Source organism: Ursus maritimus, unplaced genomic scaffold, assembly GCF_017311325.1.
Source record: "Ursus maritimus isolate PB19 unplaced genomic scaffold, ASM1731132v1 scaffold_1, whole genome shotgun sequence".
Classification (NCBI taxonomy): Eukaryota; Metazoa; Chordata; class Mammalia; order Carnivora; family Ursidae; genus Ursus; species Ursus maritimus.
Window position 1 is genome coordinate 67,480,492 of NW_024423343.1, and position 23,978 is coordinate 67,504,469.

A 23,978-nucleotide genomic window follows, 5' to 3' on the forward strand; every position below is an offset into this window, starting at 1 on the left:
AAAAATAATATTTTAGAAGCAATATAGGGCAGAGCCAGAAGCCCCGGGTTCAAATCCTAGCTTTAGCACTTTTTAGCTGCATAACCTTAGGTAAGTTACTTAAGTTTTCCTGTGTGTATCTAAAAAGGGATGGTAATAATAGGGTTGTTATGATTATTTAATAGGTCAAAACCTATAAAAGGGCATATAAAAATATTAACTACTATTATGATTCTACTTTAGAGAAATTTGTATTTTGTTTCACAACGGTAAGATATTTGGATTAAAGATGAAGAATGGAACTAACATCCAGATGTTCTGACATTATACCAGATATTTGCAAACATGTGGACTCTTCACTTTTTTTCTTTTTATTGGAATAGCTCAGCATAATTGTAGCTCTATAATTACTTATATAACAGAAATTAATTCTTGCAAATATGCTTACATAAATGATTAAATATAAATAAACTTAGATAAGTGATTAAATCATTCCATTAGAACATTCAAATTATAGACAACTAAAATGAGTTATAATTTAAAATACAATTGACATACCTTGGTAATACCTGCCAAAATTCTATGACAAAATAATTACTCTTTAAAGCTCTTCAAAATAGACTCAATTATTTTCAATGTGAAGAAAATAAGTATATACAATGGTGAGGCCCATGCAGTAGTTTCATGAAATATTTAATATACGAAACTGCATATGTGGCCATGACCATTACGTGGCTCATCTCTGCAGCTTTATCTTATACTAGGTAATGTTAATTGCAAATGCATCTGACAAGAAAATAGAGACTTTAGTTCAGGTAGGCCTGCAGTGAATTCAGATCACAAATCAGTTAGAAATAATGAGTGACTTTTCCCCATAACTTGATAACTATTTCAAAATTACAGGAATATTTACACATTGCCAGGCTAACTTTCTTCTGTATTTAAGGTTTCCAAAACACAGCACTTAACTTCCCCCATTAAGAAGTTATATAAACATGGTAAAGAAATTCATCACTTTTGTCACATGCCATTCAGTATTTGCAAATTGATGGCTTAGATTTAAATGAAATATCTTAAGCAATAGTAAATATATTCTGCCTTCTCTTAACTTCATAAAGGCAGATTTCATTACCTTCAGAATACTGGTCATAAAGACTGATGAACCCATAAGAATAAAAATCATAAGCCCAGTAACCCTTTGCTCCCGAATGCCAAGAAACTTGGGCTGTTCTCCTGGAGCTGAACATTCTGATTCCAGTTTTAAGCTGTTGACATGAGTGATGGACAGGACAGTGGCAGCCACAAACCACGGCAGGCCCATGATGGAGCACACCCCAAGCATGACAGCCACCATCAATAGATCCAGATGGTACCCACAACCTTTCTGTTAAAAGAAAGAAAAGAGGATTCTCTTAGGAACTGAATTTAGTATAGAGACAAATGACACCACCACCATGGAACAGTAAGAATAGAAAAGAGATACTATCTTGAGTCTTAGACAACTGATTCTAAAATGCAAAATAAATTAAAGATAAAAAAGTAACAGTCTGAAAATATATAATCCACTTAAAGAAAAGTTGCAGATGTTCCTATTACAATTATGATTATAGTAACTTCAACCTACTTTAATAGGTTTAATGTATGTCTGGGTTAATATTACATTAGTTTCCATTCTATTTCTGTTGGATAATTCAAGTCATTATTAAATACAGTCACTTCTCTTAGTTTCCTTAAACGGGCAAGTTAACTCACAATTCATACATCTACTCATTCATTATTAATTCACACAAAAAAATTACCGAACACCATGTACCAGGCATCAGGTAGAAAACAGAGAAAACAGAGTTAAGGACCGTATCCACACCAGTGCTCAGATGGCCTGAGTGTGAACAGAAACCACTTCCTGACAAGACTCAAGAAGCCCTTCATATCAGATCTCCTAAAGAAAAACTCTGCTCAAACACTGTGTTTCCATTTGCCCTCTTTTGTCTCAATGGGTGGGTGTCTCAATGTCTTACTGGGAAAAATAATACCATGGAATCAAAGCTTCCTTATACACACCTATTTTTATCCTGATACAGCTCTTGCTCTCTATCTTGTTCTCATTTGTTTCAGTTTCAACACTAGAAAAATTTGTCTCTCCCTAAAATGAATTTTTGTGTTTTCTCTCTACTCCACTATCACTGACCTCCAGGTGTTGCAAACTTCAGTGCTTTCTAGGACCAGGCAGGAAACGTAATTGAGACAAAATAGGTGCAGGGGGCATGTGGAGTGGAGATGCAGGGAAGTGAGACACGGGTGAGTGGCTGAGGGCTCCGAGGAAGAAACTAAAGGGCAAACAGCCAACAGCACTTGCCTCTCCCTTCACCACCCCATCCCCCATAGGAAATTGTCAGTGGAAAGCCTCAGAGGTAGCAAATGGCTTGGCCTATTTTACATTCCAACTGTTCATGACTAACTTCATGAAAGGTCATATAATACAGTGGTTAAGGGCTTAGGTTCTGGAGATAGGTGGCCTGGGATCAAATACTGGCTCAACCAATGCCCTTGAGCAAATCATTTAACCTCTTCTGCCTCTGTTTCCCTATTTGAAAAAGGATGATGGTGATAACAGGAGTCACTTCACTGGGTTGCTGTGAGAATTACATTATTTAATTTTGAAAATTATTCAGAACAATGTCTGATACATACTAAGCACCCAGTAAATGTTAGGAACTATTATATTCTGGCAATTGAACAATACATTTTTATTTGTACTCATTTGTTTCAAGGCTTCTCAATAAAAAGATGTGTTTCTTAAGGGCAGGTAACATATCATATAATTTCTCAGTATTCCCTATAGATTTTAATGCAATCATTGGCACACAATAAGCAATCAATAAGGTACAGATGGACTTTTTTAGAGGAAAATATGCATCATTAAAACATCTTTCAGAATCAGATTTAATAAGTATAATTTAAAATAAATATAGCCATTACATTTGTTATTATGAATATGAGCAGAAATTACCAGTTTTTCTAGAGGAATAATTTTGATTTTTTTTTACAGGCAGTTTTACCAAACTGCAAGCAGTTCTTAGTTACTATGAAATCTCATATAGCCTAGAGTGTGAAGCATCCTATTTGTTGCATATTTGTCATGATACTGTTTTTTTTTTTCTATTTTGTTTTGTTAATTGTTTGATTAAGAAAAACACTCTTAAAGTCGGCTGTACTTCCTTTCCTTTCTGCTTACCCCTGCGAAATTATAAAAGTGCAGGAGACAACAGTGAGGAGAAAATGGCAGATACCCACAAAAGGACATTTTCCTCCTCCGCTGTCACCAATTCACAGTGCCCTTCCTTGGGGTGGCTTAGCCGTAGCGGTGTTCCAGTTCACCAGAATGCCTAAATGCAAATTCTCTCATCCATATGACTCTAGAGACTCTTTTTTGCAAGTAACTCGGCAAAGGTTTTTATCACTAAGAGCTGGAGAGCGGGAAGAGAAACACGCTGGTACCAGCTTAACCAAAATGGCATAGGAAGAAGCTTCACCAGGGCCACACTACGGTCTTCTGGTCCTTTTGAATGAACAGTTGGGAAGATGTGGCAGCATAGAATAGAACGCAAATTTTGGTCCCTTTAAAGGAGCGTGTCTTTACCGCTGAGAGGAGTGTTTTGTCCTAGGGACCCTGGAGTGAGAAGGATATAGAATAGCAAAGGACCTAAGTCCTCAAGCCTCTGCCTGTGAGGGAGCACGCAAGATGTGAATGGTGCCCCCTGGGCTGTTTTGCAAAGTTATGGTACTGCTAAGAGAGAATGGAAGAGGTGCTAACAGCCATGAGATAAACACCAGGGAAGGGCAGAGGACAGGGGCTCTGAGAGTCTGGCTTGTCCTTTTAGCACACCCTGGACCTTCCCAGGGTCCACACTCACTGGGGCTTAATAATAGAAAGAAGGCCTTCTTCATGATAGTGATTTCCTATAGCTCTTACCTAGTGTTTTAAAAAGACAATACAAATATAAACAGTGGGCCTCTGGATTGCAGGAAGCAGACAAAATAATGGTTTCCAAGTGAATAATTTCATTTTTAAATTTAGAAAGCTAGCTTTGTACAATACAAGCCTCTAATAAAAACAAAAATACAATTTCCCCCTGATTATGGTGTACAGCAATGGGAGCATCTTAATTTAATGTGAATCAAAGGAAATAAAGCAGTTCTGGCACTTCCACTAATTAATCATCATCATCCTTCTTGCCTTTCATTAAATATCTTAAAACTTGGTCTTTGTACCCAAATTATTAGCTGATAGGCATGACAGCCAAAGGGAAGTATCCTTTTGTCAGAGAGAGAACTCTGTACCTTCTAACATATTTCTGTAGATTTTTTTCTGAAATAAAGACAGAATCAGAGCTTTTATTCTCACTTTCATCCACGAATCACAGGAAATGGACATATGGGAGGAAAAGGGAGCATAGCAACAGGTGATGCTACACCAGACCCCACTAAAACCAACATGCAGCAAGACAAGAGGCCAGCCAAGAGGACCATCTGATACCCAGATGCCACTGCTGAAAAAATTCATTTCAAAGCTTGGCAGCAATTTCCTGCATCTGTCAAGTTAACCACATAAAAGACTATAGATTGACATGAAGAACCAGGCTGACAAAGAGGGCAAAAAAGAACATATCAAATGCCATAATCATCAAGAGAATGTGGTGCCAAATGAATGTTGCAAATGCATTCATTTACTCAAGTGATCTGAGATTGTATTGCTGTTTATTAAAAATGATGTCAAAAGAAGCCTGAACTGTCTACAGAAACATGTAGAAAAGCCCACAGTTGTAGCTTAACAGAAACTTTCTTTTCTGTAAGATAATATCTTTCTTTCCACTTTTAGAGAATGTGCTTTTTTTAAAAGCAGTTATTTCTAATGCTTTTCAAAGGGAGTCAGCTAACCTATGCCTATCCCACTTTTCTAGGTAAGAAAACAAAAGATGCTAGAGTATGAATCTATACCTATATATAATATAGATGATACTTTGCTTTCTCAAATTTTTACATTTGCAGCTTCTATCACTCTTGAATGACCCAAAAGATCATGGGGTGCAGTGAATTGGAGTTTTGCTAATTTGAGCTTCTTCATTCTGAGGGAGGAGAAAGTCACTTAGTGAGTTGGGCCAACTTCTTCAGCTCAACGCAGCTTTACTGTGTCTGTAGTAACACTTTCAAAATGATAAAAACATTTTTAATGGCATGAAAAAATTTCTCTACAAGAAAACAACTGCTTTGGTAATGGAAGTAAAGAAAAGGTGAAACGGTGAAAAGGTAAGTTTGGGAGACATCAAAATGATGTATTCCAAGGTGACTTCGATATAGGATATGAACTAAGATATATGATGTGGGGTCAAACCAGGTGCTTGATACAGAAACTAGAAAACACAACTCATTGAACTATTTCAGGGCATGATCCAACCAAGGCAAAAACGGGTTTTCAAGTGATAAAAAAAAATTAGTAAAAGCTGAAAATGTGGTTAACTTGTGGTCTGGGGATATACTCAAGAAACACGTATCTTTTCCTGACAATGTGGTTCAAGTCAAAGCCAGGAGACCGTGCAAACATTTCAGTGAAGCAACAGGTGGGGAGACCAGCTCTGGAACCAACCGTTACTCTGAGTCAAGACTGTTCTGAGAAGGTGATCTTTTGTTGTTAGCAGGAAAATCAGCAGCAGCAGACCACACTATACTGAAGCTTATAGAGGACAATGGTTACAGGCAAAAAAAAAAAAATAAATAAAAATAAAAAAAAAAATAAAATTAAAAAAGTGTTCAGTGTAGATAAAATATGTCTTCACTGGAAGGAATTTGCTTTGAAAACATCTACATCTAAGGAGGAGGATAGAGTGTTCAGACTTACAGTGACCAAGAAAAGATTAATTCTTGGGGCGCCTGGGTGGCACCGTCAGTTGAGTGACCAACTCTTGGTTTTGGCTCAGGTCGTGATCTCAGGGTCGTAAGATTGAGACCCCCACCCACACCTCCTGCCACAGTTAGGCTCAGTGGGGAGTCTGCTTAAGACTTTCTCTCCCTCTCCCTCTGCCCCTCCCCGCCATGCTCACTCTCTCAAATAAATAAATAAATCTTTAAAAAAAAGATTAATTCTACTCATGGCAATATAGCATAACTTATGATTAAATCACTTGCTCTATTGTTTACTAAATCCAGCCTATTAAGGGATAAAATATAAATCTTTTGATTGCATAGTCATTTATTTGTATAGAAAAAAATTAATTACAAATCATGTAATATATTTTAGTAATACAGCCTCAAGTTTATTTCCGTGACAAAAATATTAAATGCTTTAATGCTACATTTAATTCTACAAAAGCAAGTACTTGAAAAGAGCACTTAAAGGATATTTTATGGTATTTTAACTATTCTACGTGATATGTACACAGTGTATTTGTTGATTTAGAGCTTTTGAAAGGCTGTCAATGTCAAGGGCCTACCGCAGGCTCATGAAGAACAAGGAGCAGATGTTATGTGATTTATAAGGTTGAGAGACCTGGAAAGAACAAGGACAGAGAATGAACCAAAAGGTTATATCGCTCTCAGCAAATCTTCACTTACTTCTTCATTTTGTTTCAATATGATTCCATTAACATGTAGGAAAAAAAAAATACTGCCTGTATTAGTTTAGCTGATATTCTTTACAAAGAATAATTTTTCAGCAAAATCAGTGGGATTTCTGCCTAATTACAAAGGCTAAAAACAAAAACAAAAAATCTGACTTTATTTGAAGGGGAAACAATAATGATATGGCTTACTTTCTTCCTAAAATAGGAGGCTTTGAGGTCATTTTAAAACATGTCATATAAAAAACATATATACGGCCATTAAAAATGATCAGATTTACATGGTTGGCGTGGGATGACTACTATGATAACACTCTTACATGAAAAATAATACAAGGAACGTATGTAGTATGAAAACATATATTTGGCTATATTTCAAAACTTTAACAATGTAATCTCTAGGAAATAAAATGATAGTGTTTTTCACTTTTGTCTTTTGAGTTTTTATACTAATTTTTAAGGCAAAATCATATACTACTTTATGAGAAATATAGAGATGCTTTCAGTTCTAAAAAACAAGTTGGTGTCCAGGAAAATGTTTTCCTACTTCCTGAGAGTTAACAGACAAACAATATTCAACCTAAAGTACGTGCACGTGTTTAATAGATCTATTTAATCAACTATGTAACTTTCACAATCACTCGGTGGTAGAATTTGCTTTTGCAGATGACTGATATCTTAAAAGAAAATAATATTTTGAAATAATTTTTATTAAATAAGTAGGCTATTAAACTTGGAAATCTGAATTCCTTGTTTTGAGGGATGCACATCACTCAAAGTTTCCAACATTGAATGGAGTAGTCTTCGATCCAGCTCATATAGGCTATGAGAAACAATTGTTTAATTTTCAAAAATTTTTTGATGCCAATTGATATCACATTGGTAACTTGAAATGGGCCATGGTGGGGGTACTCATACCATGAAAATTAGCAAACATTATAAATCAGGGTCTCTCTCTTTTAAATGCAGAGAACTGGTTGTTAACCATCTACTAGCACACCACTTGTCTAGTTCCTAAGACTTTTTGAGATATTTTTGTAAAATTACCTTTTTTAAAAGTTTTAATTTAAATTCCAGTTAGTTAACATACAGTGTAATATTAGTTTCAGGTGTACAATATAGTGATTCAACACTTCCATACACCACCCAGTGCTCATCACGAGTGCCTTCCTCAATCCCCATCACCTATTTCACCCATCCTCCCCCCCACCTCCCCGCTGGTAACCATCAGTGTGTTCTCCACAGTTAAGGGTATGCTTCTTGGTCTGTCTCTCTCTCCCTCTCTTTTCTTTTTTTTTTTTTTTTGACAGGGAAAGAGAGAGAGAGCATAAGTTGGGAGGGGTGGCAGGCAGAGGGAGAAACAGGCCCCCTGCTGAGCAGGGAGTCCGACGTGGACTCTATCCCAGGACCCTGAGATCATGACCTACTGGAGTTGAAGGCAGACGCTTAACTAACTGAGCCAGCCAGGCGTCCCCCTCTCTCTTTTTTCCCCTTTGCTCATTTGTTTGCTTCTTAAATTCCACATAATTAAAAATCTTATTTGACAAAACCAAAAAGTGAATTGAACGAACTCCTTTTAGAAAAAGGTTTGAGCACTTGAGTTACTTTCTATAAAGAGAATGAAGAACGCTCTTTATTTTCAGATAGATACACATTCTCCTCCAATATATACATAAAATTCCGTTTTAGTAAGATTTATTAGAGATAATTGTGCTTTCTCACGTTAATGCCATTACTATTTTCCATCAAATAGTTCAATCAGAGATTGTTTAATCCTTCTAACAAACATGACTTATAAAATTCTATAAAGCATGATTTGTGTTGCTCTGACAAGGAACGTTTCCTAGAGTTTAAAGAGTGTATGAAGATAGCTGGGAATTATCTCATGATACCAGAAAAAACAATTTGATTAACCGTGCATGTTCTGCTTTTATAAGCTTTGATTTGGATTATTTTTTTAGAAGACTTTATTTATGTATTTGTCGGAGAGAGCACAAGCAGGGGGAGCAACAGGCAGAGGGAGAAGCAGGCTCCCCACTGAGCAGGGAGCCCAAGTGGGGCTCAATTCCAGGACCCTGGGATCATGACCTGAGTCGAAGGCAGCCACTTAACCTACTGAGCCACCCAGACGTCCCTGATTTGGATTATTTTTGGCCACTCATTGATATCGTGGGTTTCATGTAACATATTCCTGTAAGTGATAGTGTTCACATTGACTATCTCAAAAATACTGCACAGCAGTGAATAACTTTGATTATTCACAATTGCAAAATGGCAGGGTCAGAATATACTAAGTAAGATATATCCATATTTATTATATTAGTTTATTAAAAAAGTCATTGAAATCGGCAATAAAACTCAACAAAGGTATCACTTACAAATGATAACATCTATGGCTGCGTTTTGTTGTCATAGACATCATGGACAGATGAATAACTAAACCAAATGAGAACTACCTGCAGCTGTAATTTGTTCCAGTAATGAATGCGATCTAATAGGCATACTTAGGGCCAAATAGAGAAGTAGAGGAATCGCACACACAAGACAGATTGGTAAAGCTGCCCTTCCCCAGAATAGACTGTTATTTCGTTAACGTATGTTAAACATGGTAAAGAAAGTTACAACCTCGGCAAAGTGTATTATTTTACATCCTGGAAGTGAGGTTTCAGAGTTTAGGCTCAACCAAGTGCTATAAATTCATTTTTAAAAAATTAAAAATTAATTAATGTTAAACTCATTGTGAGACAAAGCATCATGAATATAGACAATAAAAATTACAAACCTGAAGACATTATCTTAATATTTCACTTACAGATGACTAGAGAGTACAGGTAAAGTATAATAAACATCAATGTCAGTTAAGGCACAATGATTTACATTAAAATGGATGTTGAAATGTACCTTTAGTTTATGCTCCTTTCTGTTGATGATGACAGCTGTAATCTGTTGGTCCATAAAAATAAGAATAGTACAAAGCAGAGCTGGAATAATAGCAGCTATTACTGTCCACCATGGATTTGGACCTAAAGGTGTGACAAACCAGCCACGATCATCTCTGGTAGGCTGCAAGAAATAAAGTGATGTAGATAGTTAGTAACTGGATTAATGAATACCTAATCAAATTAAGTCTTACAGATGCTACCACAAAAGCCCTAATTATAAATTGATATGCTAAGTGAGCTATACTTAATAATAATAGTCAGATTTACAAAGCATTTATAAGGTACAAGGCACCAGTCTAAGTACTTCAAATATTTTAACTCATTTTTTTCTTTACAACACTTTAAACAAGGTGCAGATAATAAAACTGAGGCAGAGCAGGGTCCAGTAAATTGCCCGAGGTCCCAAAAGTAGTAAGCGGTGGAGACAGAATTTAAACTCTGACAGACTGGCCAAAAAATCTCTGTTCTTAATCAATACCTATAGTACATACAATAATATTAATATTTACCATTTACAGTTGGCAAATTTATTTACATTTATAAAGAGCCCATTGACAACTGTGTATAACTCAGTTTAGATGTGTGCACAGGTCATTATTGCAAATGGCAAAAAGACACTTGGTCATATCAGGAGCTCTGGGAACGGTTCTAAACATTGCTGGTACCTGAGATGAGTCCCAAAGGAATTCATTTTGACATTCTTTGAAGACCTCCCAGCCCTGTTTGACAAGTGAGAAAACTGAGGCTCAAAGAGGTTAAGTAACTGGCCCAAGGTCACATACTTCATTAGTAACATGGTCAGAATTCTATCCCAGACCTAATTTTATCTCTTTTCCACAGCCTTATCCACTGGGCAATTTTGCGTCAAGATAATGCATTTTCCTTTAGTTTCAAAATATTTTCTTATCTTTCAGGAGTGTTGTATGTGGATATTCCTGCTGGAATAATTGACAGGAGATTTTTTCAAGTGGCCTCTAGATTCCATTTCTGTTTTTTTCTTTGTAATATTAGACCAAAATTTTAGCCATGTTGTGGGCATTTTATTGAATACTCTATTAGTCTATATTCCTTATATTTTCATGAAAACCTCATCCTCTAAATAAGATTAGACCTAGAGATGGAGAAATAGATTATAAATGCCATGATAACTTCACCTTGAAAACACTTGGTACTTGTAGTTTTGGAGATGGGATCCCAATGGCATAGTCAATTAAAACCATACAGAGAATTGTAAGAAAGACAGCAAAGTCACTCACTATGGATCGAACCTAAAAATAATGAAAATGCTTGTCACTTGAAGAACTATAAATAGTAAGGAGTACTCAAGAACATAATCCAGAATCACAATTTATAATCACTTAATGACATAATATCATAGTATTATATTTTATGCTTACTATAATATTACCACTAGCTCTGTCAGAACCTGAATATATATTTATGTATTCTGTTGCTAAGATGGATACGCACTCAGCCTTTCTAGAATGAGGCATTATGTAGTAGCTAAAATGGCGACTGCACTGTTTTCAGTATTTAACGTAAATTTATTATGAGCTCAAGTGTGTGAATATTTACAACACAGAATAAGACTGCATGGCCAGAATCTGGCTGAATTTTAGGATTTTTTCTCCCACAGGTAACATTTTAATATGATAAACCGAAAGCACAATAAAATAATCTATTTATATTGAAGAAGCATAATACTTTGGCTAGTTTATCTGGATGTTAAGTATGTGTACAACAGAGTGGGAAAATTTAAAAGTTATTCTGTGGTAAGCGAGATATTTTTTCCTTTTTAAAAAATTTTCATTCCAGTCTAGGTAACATATAGTGTTATATTAGTTTCAGGTGTACAACATAGTGACTCAACAATTCCGTATATTACTCAGCGCTCATCAAGAAGGTATGCCAATTTTTAAAGCCATGTTTCGTTTTTAAAGCCATCTTCAAGAAAAAAATCCTTATTACAATCATCGACTAGGTATGGCTTCATTTAGGATGACTTTATGACTCATACACCCACACAAAATGCAGGAGATTATTGTTCCAACTTACTAAAAAAAACCTGTATCAATCAAATTGAGCTTTGGGGGGAAAGGAATTAATCTTCCACCTTAGGGAAGGAAGAGGTGACAAAAACAGAAGTTTTCTCTGGATGAAACAGATCTCAAAACATTTTCTTAAAGCAGAATTTTGATCATAATCTTTAGCTCATCCCTAAAAAGCTTGTTTTCTTGTTTCTTTTCTTTTTTTTCTTTTTTTTTTTCTTTTTGGCTGAGTCAGACATTATAGGTGTTACTTTGCAGTGTTAAATATTGAACTAAGCTGTTTCTCTGTTTACTTTCCTCTCCAAATATGCAGATGCAAACGTAGTGGGTTAGGGGGAGGGACTGACACTTTAAAAACGAAAAAGAGAATAGTGTTCCAATGAGTCTTGCAGGGGCTTTCCCAATTAGAGACTGTAACAGTGGCTCCTATGAGGTACCTGTCAGGCTGGAATAGTTCCCACTGTTCCCTGGGCAAGAGAGTGACAATCAGTAATGCAGTGTGTGCTTTTGATTTCCAAAAGCCGTAAGTGGGAGAGTGGGAGCTTATCTTTGGGATCTGAAGTTAGCGTAAAAGCCTAGAGGGCATGTGCTGTCCTACCACCTGTATCACCAAATGCTTTTCTCTTCACCTCTCCCCCTGCACCTCTCTCCTAACCTGGCAGCTCCCACACACACACACACACACACACACACACACACACACACACAAAGCCTTTTCGTGGCTCCTTGTATGGCAGCAATTGCTATTTCTTTTATCTTAAAACACATCTGACTCTGTAACATGCTTTATGTTGGTTTATGTTTGGATCAGGAAAATTCTAGTCGAAGTACCTTCGTTGGAAAATAGCGGCTCGTCTTGAACTGCTTCAGGGTGGCTGACAGAGTAACTGTGGAAAAGAACAGGATCACTGACCAAAACAGAACATCTGGTACATATGGGTGATCGTGGCCACAAGCTCGTCCAACATACTCTCCATGCAATGATTTGCATTCCTGCCAGAGAAGTAAAACAAATGGAGCTAGTTAAGAAAGAAAAGGACACACTTCTTTCAGAAAACTAACATCTGAAGATCAACTGTAGTTGAGATGTTGAAGCTCTTCATTTATGGCTCTCAGTGATTTAACAGACATCAGAGTAAGCTTTATGAATTTTATATAGATAGGTAGTAAGCAATATTGGAGATTTATATTATGTTAAAATTGAACATGAACCACTTTTAAAATTTTTGCTTTTTTCAAATTAAATTTAAATCTGTAAAACTAATTGATCTACCAATCAATGTTATTTAACCTCATATCTGCCAAGTTCCTAACACTAAATTTATGGAAAATATGATATACGTGAAAGTGAGTGGTTACTAGGGTCAACACGACACCAAACCATTTAAATATATCATCTTAATTAATTTCCACATCAACCCTATGAAATAGGGAGATATCATTATTTCTATTTCATGTCCGAGGAAACAGATACGGGGAAGTAAAGTAATTTGCTATGGCCTCACTGCTGCTGAGCAGCTGCTGTGCTTTGGTACAAACATAGTGCCTATGGTGGGAATATTATTGCACATTAAAGAAGAACAGTGATTTTGTAAAATTATCTAGTCCAAAAGCTACCAAGAAAGGTGAGAAAGGCAAAGAGAAAACCATGATACATTTCTTCTAGAATGTAAAATTGGGAGTCAAAGAGGTGGCTCAAATTTAGATTATAGAACAAAAAAGAGAAAGTTAGTACATGAGCAAGGCAAAGCTCATATTTACTGTGACTTCTCGTTTTTTGTTTTTTCCTGGTATATATTTTTATAAGCCCCTGAAGGATCATTCTAATTACTACCTTAGCCATGAGGTGGCAGCAAAGGCAAAAAAATTTCTTTTCTCCAAGAAAAACTGAGCATTTAAACATTAATATTTTGAAATGAAATAAAAAATTCTCTTTAAAACTCATTTTGGTTTCTTTTATTTTATACTAAAGATTAGATTACGGAAGTATTACTTTTTTTTCAAAACAGAAAATCATGATTTAAGTGATCCAGTGACCTCATTAGTAGTACTTGAGATATTCTGGACCTAAACAGAAATTGAATTTATTGAGGATCCTTCCGTACCTTCAGAATATTTTAGAGTAGATCACAGATAGCCCACATTTTTATCTAAAAACAAACCAACACCCAGTGAAATCTTTTTGGGGCAGCTACCCCTAAGGCTAGGATTCTTGAAAAATACTGTTAGCTTACCTCACAATTATCTAAAAGAATTGTCCCCTTTTCTAATCTAGCCCCAAATATCTTCCTTGCTAGCTAAAGTTGAGTTCCAGTTATTTATATTAAGCTAAGATAGAGCACAATAACTTGGTTAATTAAAAGACCAAAGAAACCACACCCTCCCAGCCATAAATATGGTTTTAATTTTCCTTCTCTCAAAACTCTTAAAAAATAGTGTCAGAAGTGAATCCTTGCATTTTTAGTCTTTTCTCTTGCCCTTGTCCAGAGACACTGGTAGAGCAATCATTAAGCAAAGTAATGGTTAAGCAGAATGGCAAAACACAAAGAGGAGCTGGAAGTTTCCCTGCAAACACACTATCTGTAGATTTGTGGCCATCTTCAGTCTTTCATGCAGGTATAAAAGTCTTCTCAATATTCCTTAGACTTGGCTGGGTCTCGTTCTCAGTTCTTAAGAACATAGATGCCACTTAAAGGATCATTTAACAGACATATAATCGATAATAAATTGCCAGTAGCTTGCCTTGTTACTTCAATTCAAAACAAATTGGAAAAGGGTGTTGTTTTTTTTCTTCCTTTGTGGGGGGCAGTATGCTATTTAAAAAGAAAAATTTTGACCTACAAAAGTCTACAATTATTTTCTGGTTTATACTCCTAACACATACACACGTGCACGCGCGCGCACACACACACACACACACACACACACACGAACCAGTCCTGAGATTTAGGAGTGAAAACAAAATCTAAATCCTGCGGGCTTTTTTTTTTAAATCTAACATATGGTTTCACTTACAAAAATTTAAAAAATGATTGTTGACCAACTCATTTCTACTAATTATTCTTCAAACATATTCTAAGTTTCAATTTTATAAGTTCACAAAAATTTAGTTTGATAAGAAATAAAATATATTTATTTCATTAGTAAGACTAAGAAATTAAAGTTGGCATCAGTATCTTCCCCCCTTAGATATGTACAAGCTAAATATGTAATTTTGAGACAATTGCTAGTTAACTGCATGTGAATATTTTAAACCGTGCCTAAGAATTCCTTGTAATGACTGATTTTGAGATACTGTTAAATATGTTTATTTATTTACATAAACCTATATTTATATAAAAGAAACTTATATATTTTAGCTTGCCATAAAAGACCTGAATTAAGTATTACTCACAATAGCCAAAATATGAAAATAACCTATATGTCTGTAGATGGATGAATGGATTAAGAAAATGTGGTATAAATATACAGTGGAATATCAGTTACCCTTAAAAAAGAAGGAAATCCTGTCATTTGCAAAAAACATGAATGAGCTTGAAGGACATTATGCTAAGCGAGATAAGGCAGACATGGAAAGGCAAATATTTCATGATTTTACTTATATGTGGAATCTAAAAATTCAACCTTGTAGAAGCAAAGAGTAGAGTGATGTTTACCAAGGGCTGGTGGGGATGAAGAAGGGAAAAATAGGCAAATATTCATCAAAGGGCCCAAAGCTTCAGTTATGTGGAATGAATAAATTCTGGACATCTATTAATATATAACGTGATGACTATGAATAATAATACTGTGTTATATGGTTGAAATTTGATAGGACAGTAGATCTTTATAGTTCTCACCAAAAAAAAAAAAAAAAAAAGAGAGAGAGAGAGTGAAGAAGAAGAAAGGGGGAAAAAAGGAAAAGGTAACTATGTGAGATGATGGGTATGTGAACTAGCTTAATTGCGGTAATCATTTCACAATGTATACATACATCAAAACATCATGCTATACATCTCAAATACATACAAGTTTTATTTGTCAAACATACCTCAATAGAGCTGGAAAACAAAATGAACCAAAACAAAACACTTGCATTAAGTAGTAAATTTGTGATATGAAACTATTTTTCAAAACAATCATTAAATGTTTACTGAATACTTACTATGCATATAGCAGTGTAGGAGAATCAAAGAAAACTGAAATTCTTCGCCCTTGCTGAGTTAGCAAGGTATAAATTATAATTCATGAGATATGTAACAATGCAATAAAAACTTTTCAAATGAATAATATGTAAAGTAAATGATCTATCACCATTTTTATAAAACCAGTTATAATAGCCATTAGCACAGTGGTTTATTAATAAAATGCTGATGATCACGCTGGGGAAAAAAACCCAGCATAACTATTAAGACAAAAATTTAATGGTCCTCATTGACTTAAAAATTACAAGATTACAAGATTTTTTCATTATGAAGCATTCCCTTTGGTGATAAAGGCTATTTCTGGTCAAGATTAGCAATTATCCATTGAAAAACTGCTTTTAACTAATGAAAAATAATATGAAAATTTCTGCCAGAATGTTAACACCTATTGCAGAACTTAAACACACACACACACACACACACACAGTGCAAGATTTGCTTTGATTGCAAAATATTTTTTACTGTACTCTGCTTGACCCTAAAACTTTTAACATCTAAAATTAATTCATGACTAGCCAGATCAATCATGCTGTGAGTCTCTTAGAAGTTTATTATTCAGGATTTGCCATCACATAGAATGAATACTATGATTTAACAGTAAATTAGTAAGAGAATATATAACACATAGAATAAATTATCATGTTAAATAATCTAAAATGGGATTATTGGGTTTCTGCACTGAAGGGGACATTGAGATGAGCCCACAAGCAAGGGGCTCTTTAGACACATTATCTTTACAGTTTACACAAAGGGAATATAAGCGGAAGATACACTGCAGAATAGATCAACCATGGTCCCATGCCTAAATTCTGAATAACTGTAGCATTCTTTCTTGCTCAACATTTCTTTTATTGGTCCATTTAAATGGCTCTCTGAAAGGAAACAGCCTGTTAATGTTATTTTTCTAGGGACAAAGAGATGGAACAGAATAAATGTTAATTATAACAGAAGAAAACAAGAGTAAGTGAAAGCTTATTCTAGAGAAAATGATTAGGATAAGAAAAAAGGTCATAAAATATAGGTCAAGATAGAATTTTAAACCAAGGGCAAGTAATTTGATTTTGATTCTGAAAGAAAACATTTAATGGGGAAAATTGAGAAAATAGGCAATAGGTCAAATGCTCTTATAAGAATCATACTTAGAATTTTGTGATATTTGTACAACAGAAAAAAATCTCTATGTTGCACTAACTGGCTCACTTGCTAAAATAATATGTGTTTCATAAAATGAACTAGAATTCATTTAGTGTTATGCTGATGGTTATAATGGGATTCGAGCTTATACAGGTAAGTAAAGTGGAAGGAACTTTGGGATGTAATGTTCATAACTAGAATAATTCAGATTCTAATACTCATCAAAATCAGAACACTCAATTTCTCCAATTATGAGATTAGATTGAACAGAAGGATGCAAATATAGATGAAAAAAGAGGTGCACAAACATTATAAGAGATTAGGAAGAACTGAGAAATGCAGCTATGAGGAGGGAGAAAAAAGAAATCACAAAATAGAGGAAGCCAAAAGTTTTTAAAAGGTACAGGATTTAACCCAGATAGGTGAAAATCTTTGTCATTTCTTTTCTTGAGTGGGAGATAAGAAGAAAATCTAAGTAAGAAAACCCTTCCTGAGGAAGGTGCCAGAATTTTGTTAATAATGACTTTTGTTCTTCCTAAAGACTTCAATATTTACACTGAAATATTAACAAACATCTCCTCTCCCTCAGCATATTCCCAACAGCTGGAGCAGTATTACAGAGTGAAGTAGAAGCGTTCTGGGTTCTTTACACAGAAGGCCGACTTAGTTTTGCCATATGGTTTCATTTAGGTCAACACCACTCTTATTTAATGTGCCTTCAGTTAATCTTGTCATATTATGATTGCTTTTAGAGTAACTCAGGCCTACTATTAGTAAGACTTAATAATTAAAGAAAACCCCCGTTTACTAATGAAAACCTAAAAATGAAATTAAAATTAAGATAAAACTATTACTTTATAATAATTAACCATTCAAAATATTATTGCCTTAGTGGCAATAATTCATTCAAAATGTGAAAAACGCCTGTATGTTTCACTTACCGAAACAGTTAGGTTCTCCCAAATTATGTCAGAGGCAGAAATATTGGACTCCCTCCATTCCTTCAATGTATCATTGCTGGGATTATGTGGTTCTACACAGTTACACCTGTAAAGGCAAAATAGCATCTTTTGTGAACTAAGTATCTTTTTTGTTACTGTACTCAAAACAAATGTGTGATGGGTTCTTCCTCCCCAGTCATAACTTTTCTCTATCTGAGAGAAAAGGAGTTAGGTCATTCTAAACTCCAAGACATAGTATTTCCAGAAAGCAGGGTAGATATATTTTCAGGACATTAGACTACTCTATAGTATTTTCTCTAATGAAAGAGGTCTTTCCCTTTTTGTCCCAGTGAGAGGAAATTCTTAAAAGTGTGGGTAGAGCACAAGGGTTTTGGGGCCTTTGAAACCAGGATGCCTTCTAGCCTTTACCATAACACTTTGCCCCTAAATTATAAGTTAAATGGAAAAAATTATAAACATCCAAATCTATTATAATTTACTTATTTTTATTAATATTATACAACCATATCAATTAAAATTGTAGTTACTTAATCTGTATTTTAAGGTCATTTATAATTTTGCAAATTAGGTTGAAGAACCCTAGGTATCTTAGGATATACTATTCTATACTATACTAGGATATATATCTTAGGATATACTATTCTTTGTGATGAATGACAGTGTTATTAGAAAATAAATAAATAAATACACAAAAGCTTTTTGAGTACCTCCACATAGAAGGTAACGTAAGCTGGACGGGCATAAGAGCAAAGAGAAAATGCAAGAGTTGGGCATAGTGCTATTATTATGTAACAGAAAGCAGTTTTTGCCCTCATGGTTCTTATTTATAAATAAAACAGAAGATGACACAAGCAAGGATTTCCAACAGATTAATGCTCTTAGATGTTAACTTCAATTTACAAATGGTTTGTTTCCAAAAATTCATTCATAAACCCACTGTTTGTCCTTCAGAAAGCATTTTCTTATAGAAGCATTTTATAAAAATGGTGGTTAGCCTCCCAGATTAACCCATATATACTGCATAACTTAAAAGTTAGTTGGACTGCTGTTTTAGTGGTATTAATCAAACTGTAGACTCTAACTACCATTACTAACATTATTTCTATAGAAAAATATCATACAGTTTCTACGGGGTAAATCCCTCTGCCTAAGCAATAGTCTCTCATCAGGAATTTGGTCTGTTCTTTTTTGCACCATTCATTCATGCTTCAAAGGATACTGAATGTCTATTACTGCAAGAATCTCTACTTGACTTGGGGAATACAAACAAACATGCTTCCTTCTCTTACTAAGGAAGGTCAGAAGAGTCTGTAGCTGGGCTCACTTGGAACTGGGCCTCTAAGAGGGTAAAGGGTTCCAGTGAGAAAGCTGGTGACAAGGGTTTTAAGAGATAGGATATGGAAGCATTAGCTACTATGGGCAGCTATAGTGACCTCCATGGTAGCAGAGAGAAGCTACAGAAAAAGGGAATCAAAGGAACCTGAGATGCAGTAATAGACATACATTAATGCAATTTATTTAAAACTATAGGTTCCTAAGTCCCAGATTGCCTGTACATAAAGCTCTGTTCTTTACTGGTTGCACAACCATGGGAAGATCATTCAAGCACTCTAAATCTTTGTTTCCAACTCCAGTAAAGGACTGCCCTGTAGAATCCCAAAGAGTGTCTGGACTAAGACAAGGGCTCATACTAAACAAAGAAGTACAGTAAGAGATGAAACTGAAAATGTGGAAGATAATTGAGAGTCTGACTATGTACACTTGATTCCAGAAATCCTCCTTCTACTACTACATGTAATACATCCCTTCTCCAGAAAAGTTATAATTCCCCCAACAGAAAGAAAGTTAGAGTCCCCCAGAATCTCTAGTCAGGCTGATTAGCAAGGTCTTCTGCTGTAGAAAGCCAGTTCATAAAGACTAGGAAATGTGGCCGTTATTTCAAATGTGCCAATTCCACCTCAAAGTAATGAGACACATGAAGAAACAGGGAAACATGCCCTAAACAAAAGAACAAAATAGAAACAGAAATTTTGGAGCTGAAAAATATAATATAAAAAAATATAATAACTAGACTGAAAAATTCTCTAGAGCAGTTCAACATTAGGCTCATTCAAGAAGAAGAAAGAATCAGTGGACTCAGAGACAAGTCATTTGAAATTTTCCAGTCAGAAAAACAGAAAGATAGAAGAATGAGAAAGAATGAAGAAAGCCTACAAAATGTACTAAATACCATTAAACAGACCAATATATACATTATGGAAGTCCAAAAAGAAAAAGAAAGAGAATAAGGAACAAAAAACTCAAAGAAAGGGGAAGGAAACTGACATCCAGATTTAAGAAGCTGATAGAACTCTAACCATAGTGAATTCAAAGAAATCCACACTGAGACACATTATAAGCAAACTGTCAAAAGTCAAAGACAGAGAAAATTCGGAAAGCAGCAAGGGAAAAACAATTCACCATGTGTAAGAGAACCTCCATAAGACTTTCAGTGGATTTTTCAGCAAGAACTTTGTAGGCCAGAAGGGAGTAGGATAATATATTCAAAGTGCTGAAAGAGAAAACTACTAACCAAAAATGCTATGTCTGGCAAAACTGTTATTCAAAAATAAAGGAGAAATAAAACCTTTCCAGATCTGAGGGGAAAAAAAGGAAAGAAAGTAAAGTAAAGAAAAGAAAAGAAAAGAAAAGAAAAGAAAAGAAAAGAAAAGAAAAGAAAAGAAAAGAAAAGAAAAGAAAAAACAGCTGAGGGAGTTCATCACCACTAGACCTGCTCTGCAAGAAATGCTAAAGGAAATTCTTGAAGTTGAAACAAACAGACCCTGAACAGCAATACAAAAGCACATGAAAGTATAAAGCTTGCTAGTAAAGGTAAACATACAGACAAAAAAATCACTTTTAATTCTGGTATAAAATTCTGGAATAAAATAATTTTAAAAATTACTATAAGATATGTTAATGGATACACGATATAAAAATGTGATTTGTGCCATCAATAATATAAAGTGTGTAAAGGGGAGAAAGTAAAAGCAAAAAGTATTTATATGCAACTGAATTTAAGTTGTTATCAGTTTATTAATATTGTTATAATTATAAGATGCTTTATGTAAGCCCCACGGTACCACAAAGAAAATACCTGTAGAACAAACACAAAAGGAAATTGTGAAGGAATCAATGCCACTACAAAGAACCCCCCCAAAAAAACAAAGAAAGACAGAAAAAGAGGATTAGAGGGACAAAAACACTGTAAGACAGAAAGCAAATAACAAAATGGAATGTAAATCCTTCCAACTACTTGAATGCAAATGGATTCAACTCCCCAGTCAAAAGGCATAGAGTGAATGAATGGATAAAAAACAAGATCCACTATATGTGTCTAGAAGAAACTTTCCATTTAAGAATACACATAGGGTGAAAGTTAAAGAATAAAAAAAGATATTCAATGCAATGGTAACCTAAAGAAAGCAGTGAGGGGGACATAACTATAAAAGATAAAATAGACTTTAAGTCAAATATTGTAAAAAGAGACAAAGAAGGACATTATATATTGATAAAAGAGTCAATTCACCAAAAAGATATAATAATTAAAAGCATATATGCTCCTAACAGCAGAGCACCGATATATAGAAAGGAAATACAATGGAATTAAAGGAAAAGATAAACAGTAACAAATAATATTAGGAGATTTCAATACTTCACTTTATTTATTTTATAATTATGTTTAAATTTTTTAATTAAAATTTTAATTTTAATTCCAGTATAGATAACATACAGTGTTATATTAGTTTCAGGTGTACAATATAGTGGTTCAACAATTCTATACATTATTCAGTGTTCCTCATGATAAGTGTAATCTTTAATCCCCATCACCTGTTTTACCCTTCCCCCTACCCAACTCCCCTATGATAACCATCAGTGTATTCTCTATAGTTAAGAGCCTGTTTCTTGGTTTGTCTCTCTCTCTTTTTTCCCCCCTTTGCTCATTTGTTTTATTTCTTAAATTCTCAATATCTCACTTTAAATAATGGATCACATCCAGACAGAAGAGAAATAAGGAAACAGAAGACTTGAACAACACTATAGACCAAATGAACCTAAAAGCATATACAGAACATTTCAGCCAACAGTAGCAGAATACAGTTTTCTCAAGCACATAAAGGACATTCTCCAGAATAGATCACATGTAAGGTCACAAAACTAGTCCTAACATTTTAAAAAGAATGAAGTAATATTAAATAGGTTTTCCAATCACAGTGTAATGAAACCAGAAAACAGTAAGAGAAGGAAAACTGGAAATTTCACATACATGGAAATGAAACAACACACTCTGGAACAACCAGTGAGTCAAAGAAGATACCAAAAGAAAAATTAGAAAATATCTTGAGACAAATGAAAATGAAAACATAACATAATAAAATTTATGTGGTGCAGAAAAGCAATACTAAGAGGGAAGTCGATAGCAATAAGTGCCTACATTAAAAATGAGGAAAAGTTGCAAAACAACAACCTAACTTTAAAATACAAGGAACTAGAGAAGGAAGAACAAACTAGGCCTGAAGTTGGCAGAAGAAAGGAAATAATAAAAATGAGAGCAGAAATAAATGAAAGGGACTAGAAAAACAATAGAAAAGATCAATGGAATGGAGTTTGTGTTTTGAAAAGATCAATAAAATTGACAAACTTTTAGCTAGACTAAGAAAAAAAACAGAAGACTCAAAATTGGAGATGAAGGAGGAGGCATTATAACACATGCCACTGAAATTAAGAGTTATTAAGAGATTACTATGAGCAATTATATGCCGATAAATTGGATAACCTAGAAGAAATGGGCACATTCCTAGAAACAGGCAATCTACCAAAACTGAAACATAAAGAAATAGAAATTCTGAAAAGACCTGTAACTAGTAAAGAGAATGAATCAGTAATAAAAAATCTCCCCAAAAGGAAAACCCCATGACTAGATGGCTTCACTGGTGAATTCTACCAAACATTTAGAGAAGAATTAATGTCAATCCTTTTCAAACTGTTTCACAAAGCTGATGAGGAAGGAGCACTTCCAAATTCATTTTATGAGGCCAGCATTACCCTCATAACATTGCCAGAAAAATATAAGGAAAGAAAACTGCAAGCTCATATCTCTGATGTATATTTATGCAGAAATCCCCACTAAAATACTAGCAAACCAATTTCAACAGTGCATTAAAGGACTCATACATCAACACCAAGTGAACTTTATCCCTGGAATGCAAGAGTGGTTCAACATACAGATATTAATCAGTGTTATATACCAAAGTAATAGAACAAAATATAAAAATCACATGATTATCTTATTAGATGCATAAAAAGCATCTGACAAACTCAACACCCTTTTATAATAAAAACACTCATCAAATAAGGAATAGAATGAAATCATCTCAATGTAATAAAAGTCATATATGACAAGCTCACAGCTAACATCCTAATCAATAAGGAAAAAAAAAAAAGCTTTTCCTCGAAGGTCAATAAAAAGAAAAGGATGCCCACTCCTGCCATTTTAATTAAACATAGTATTGGAAGTCCCAGCTAGAGCAATTAGAGAAGAAAAAGAAATAAAAATCATCCAAATTGGAAAAGAAGAAGTAAAATTATCTCTGTTTGCAGATGACATAATCTTATATGTAGAAAACTCTAAAGATTCTACACATAAAAAAACTGTTAGAAGTAATAAATGAATTAAGCAAATTGTAGGATAAAAAATCAACATACAAAACTCAGTTGAGTTTCTGTAAACTAGCAATGAATAATCCAAAAAGAAAATTAAGAAAACAATTGTACTTACAATAGCATCAAAAGGATAAAATACCTAGGAATAAATGTAACTAAAGACATGAAAGAACTGCACATTTAAACTACAAAACATTGCTGAAAGAAGTTAAGGACAGGAATGAAAAGCTACACATGTGCTCATGGATTGGAAGACTCAATGCTGTTCAAATGTCCATATTACCTGAAGCGCCCTACAAATTTAATGCAATCCTTATCAGAATCCCAACGGCATTTTTTACAGAAATAGGAAAATATAATCCTAAAATTGATATGGATCCACAAAGAATTCTGAATAGTCAAAACAATCTTG

At 34.5% G+C, this 23,978-nt stretch overlaps 1 protein-coding gene across 3 annotated transcripts in view; it reads right to left on the bottom strand.

The window, feature by feature from the left end:
• Positions 1-23,978, bottom strand: part of SLC4A10 (solute carrier family 4 member 10) — a 214,739-nt gene that overhangs the window by 25,795 nt on the left and 164,966 nt on the right. For all 3 annotated transcript variants that reach the window (XM_040644562.1, XM_040644559.1, XM_040644565.1), the window contains 5 exons: positions 17,843-17,948; positions 12,415-12,576; positions 10,690-10,803; positions 9,495-9,656; positions 1,112-1,363 (listed from right to left, as the gene is read on the bottom strand). In XM_040644562.1, coding sequence (XP_040500496.1) covers positions 1,112-1,363; positions 9,495-9,656; positions 10,690-10,803; positions 12,415-12,576; positions 17,843-17,948 — 796 coding nt within the window. The remainder of the gene's footprint in view (positions 1-1,111; positions 1,364-9,494; positions 9,657-10,689; positions 10,804-12,414; positions 12,577-17,842; positions 17,949-23,978) is intronic.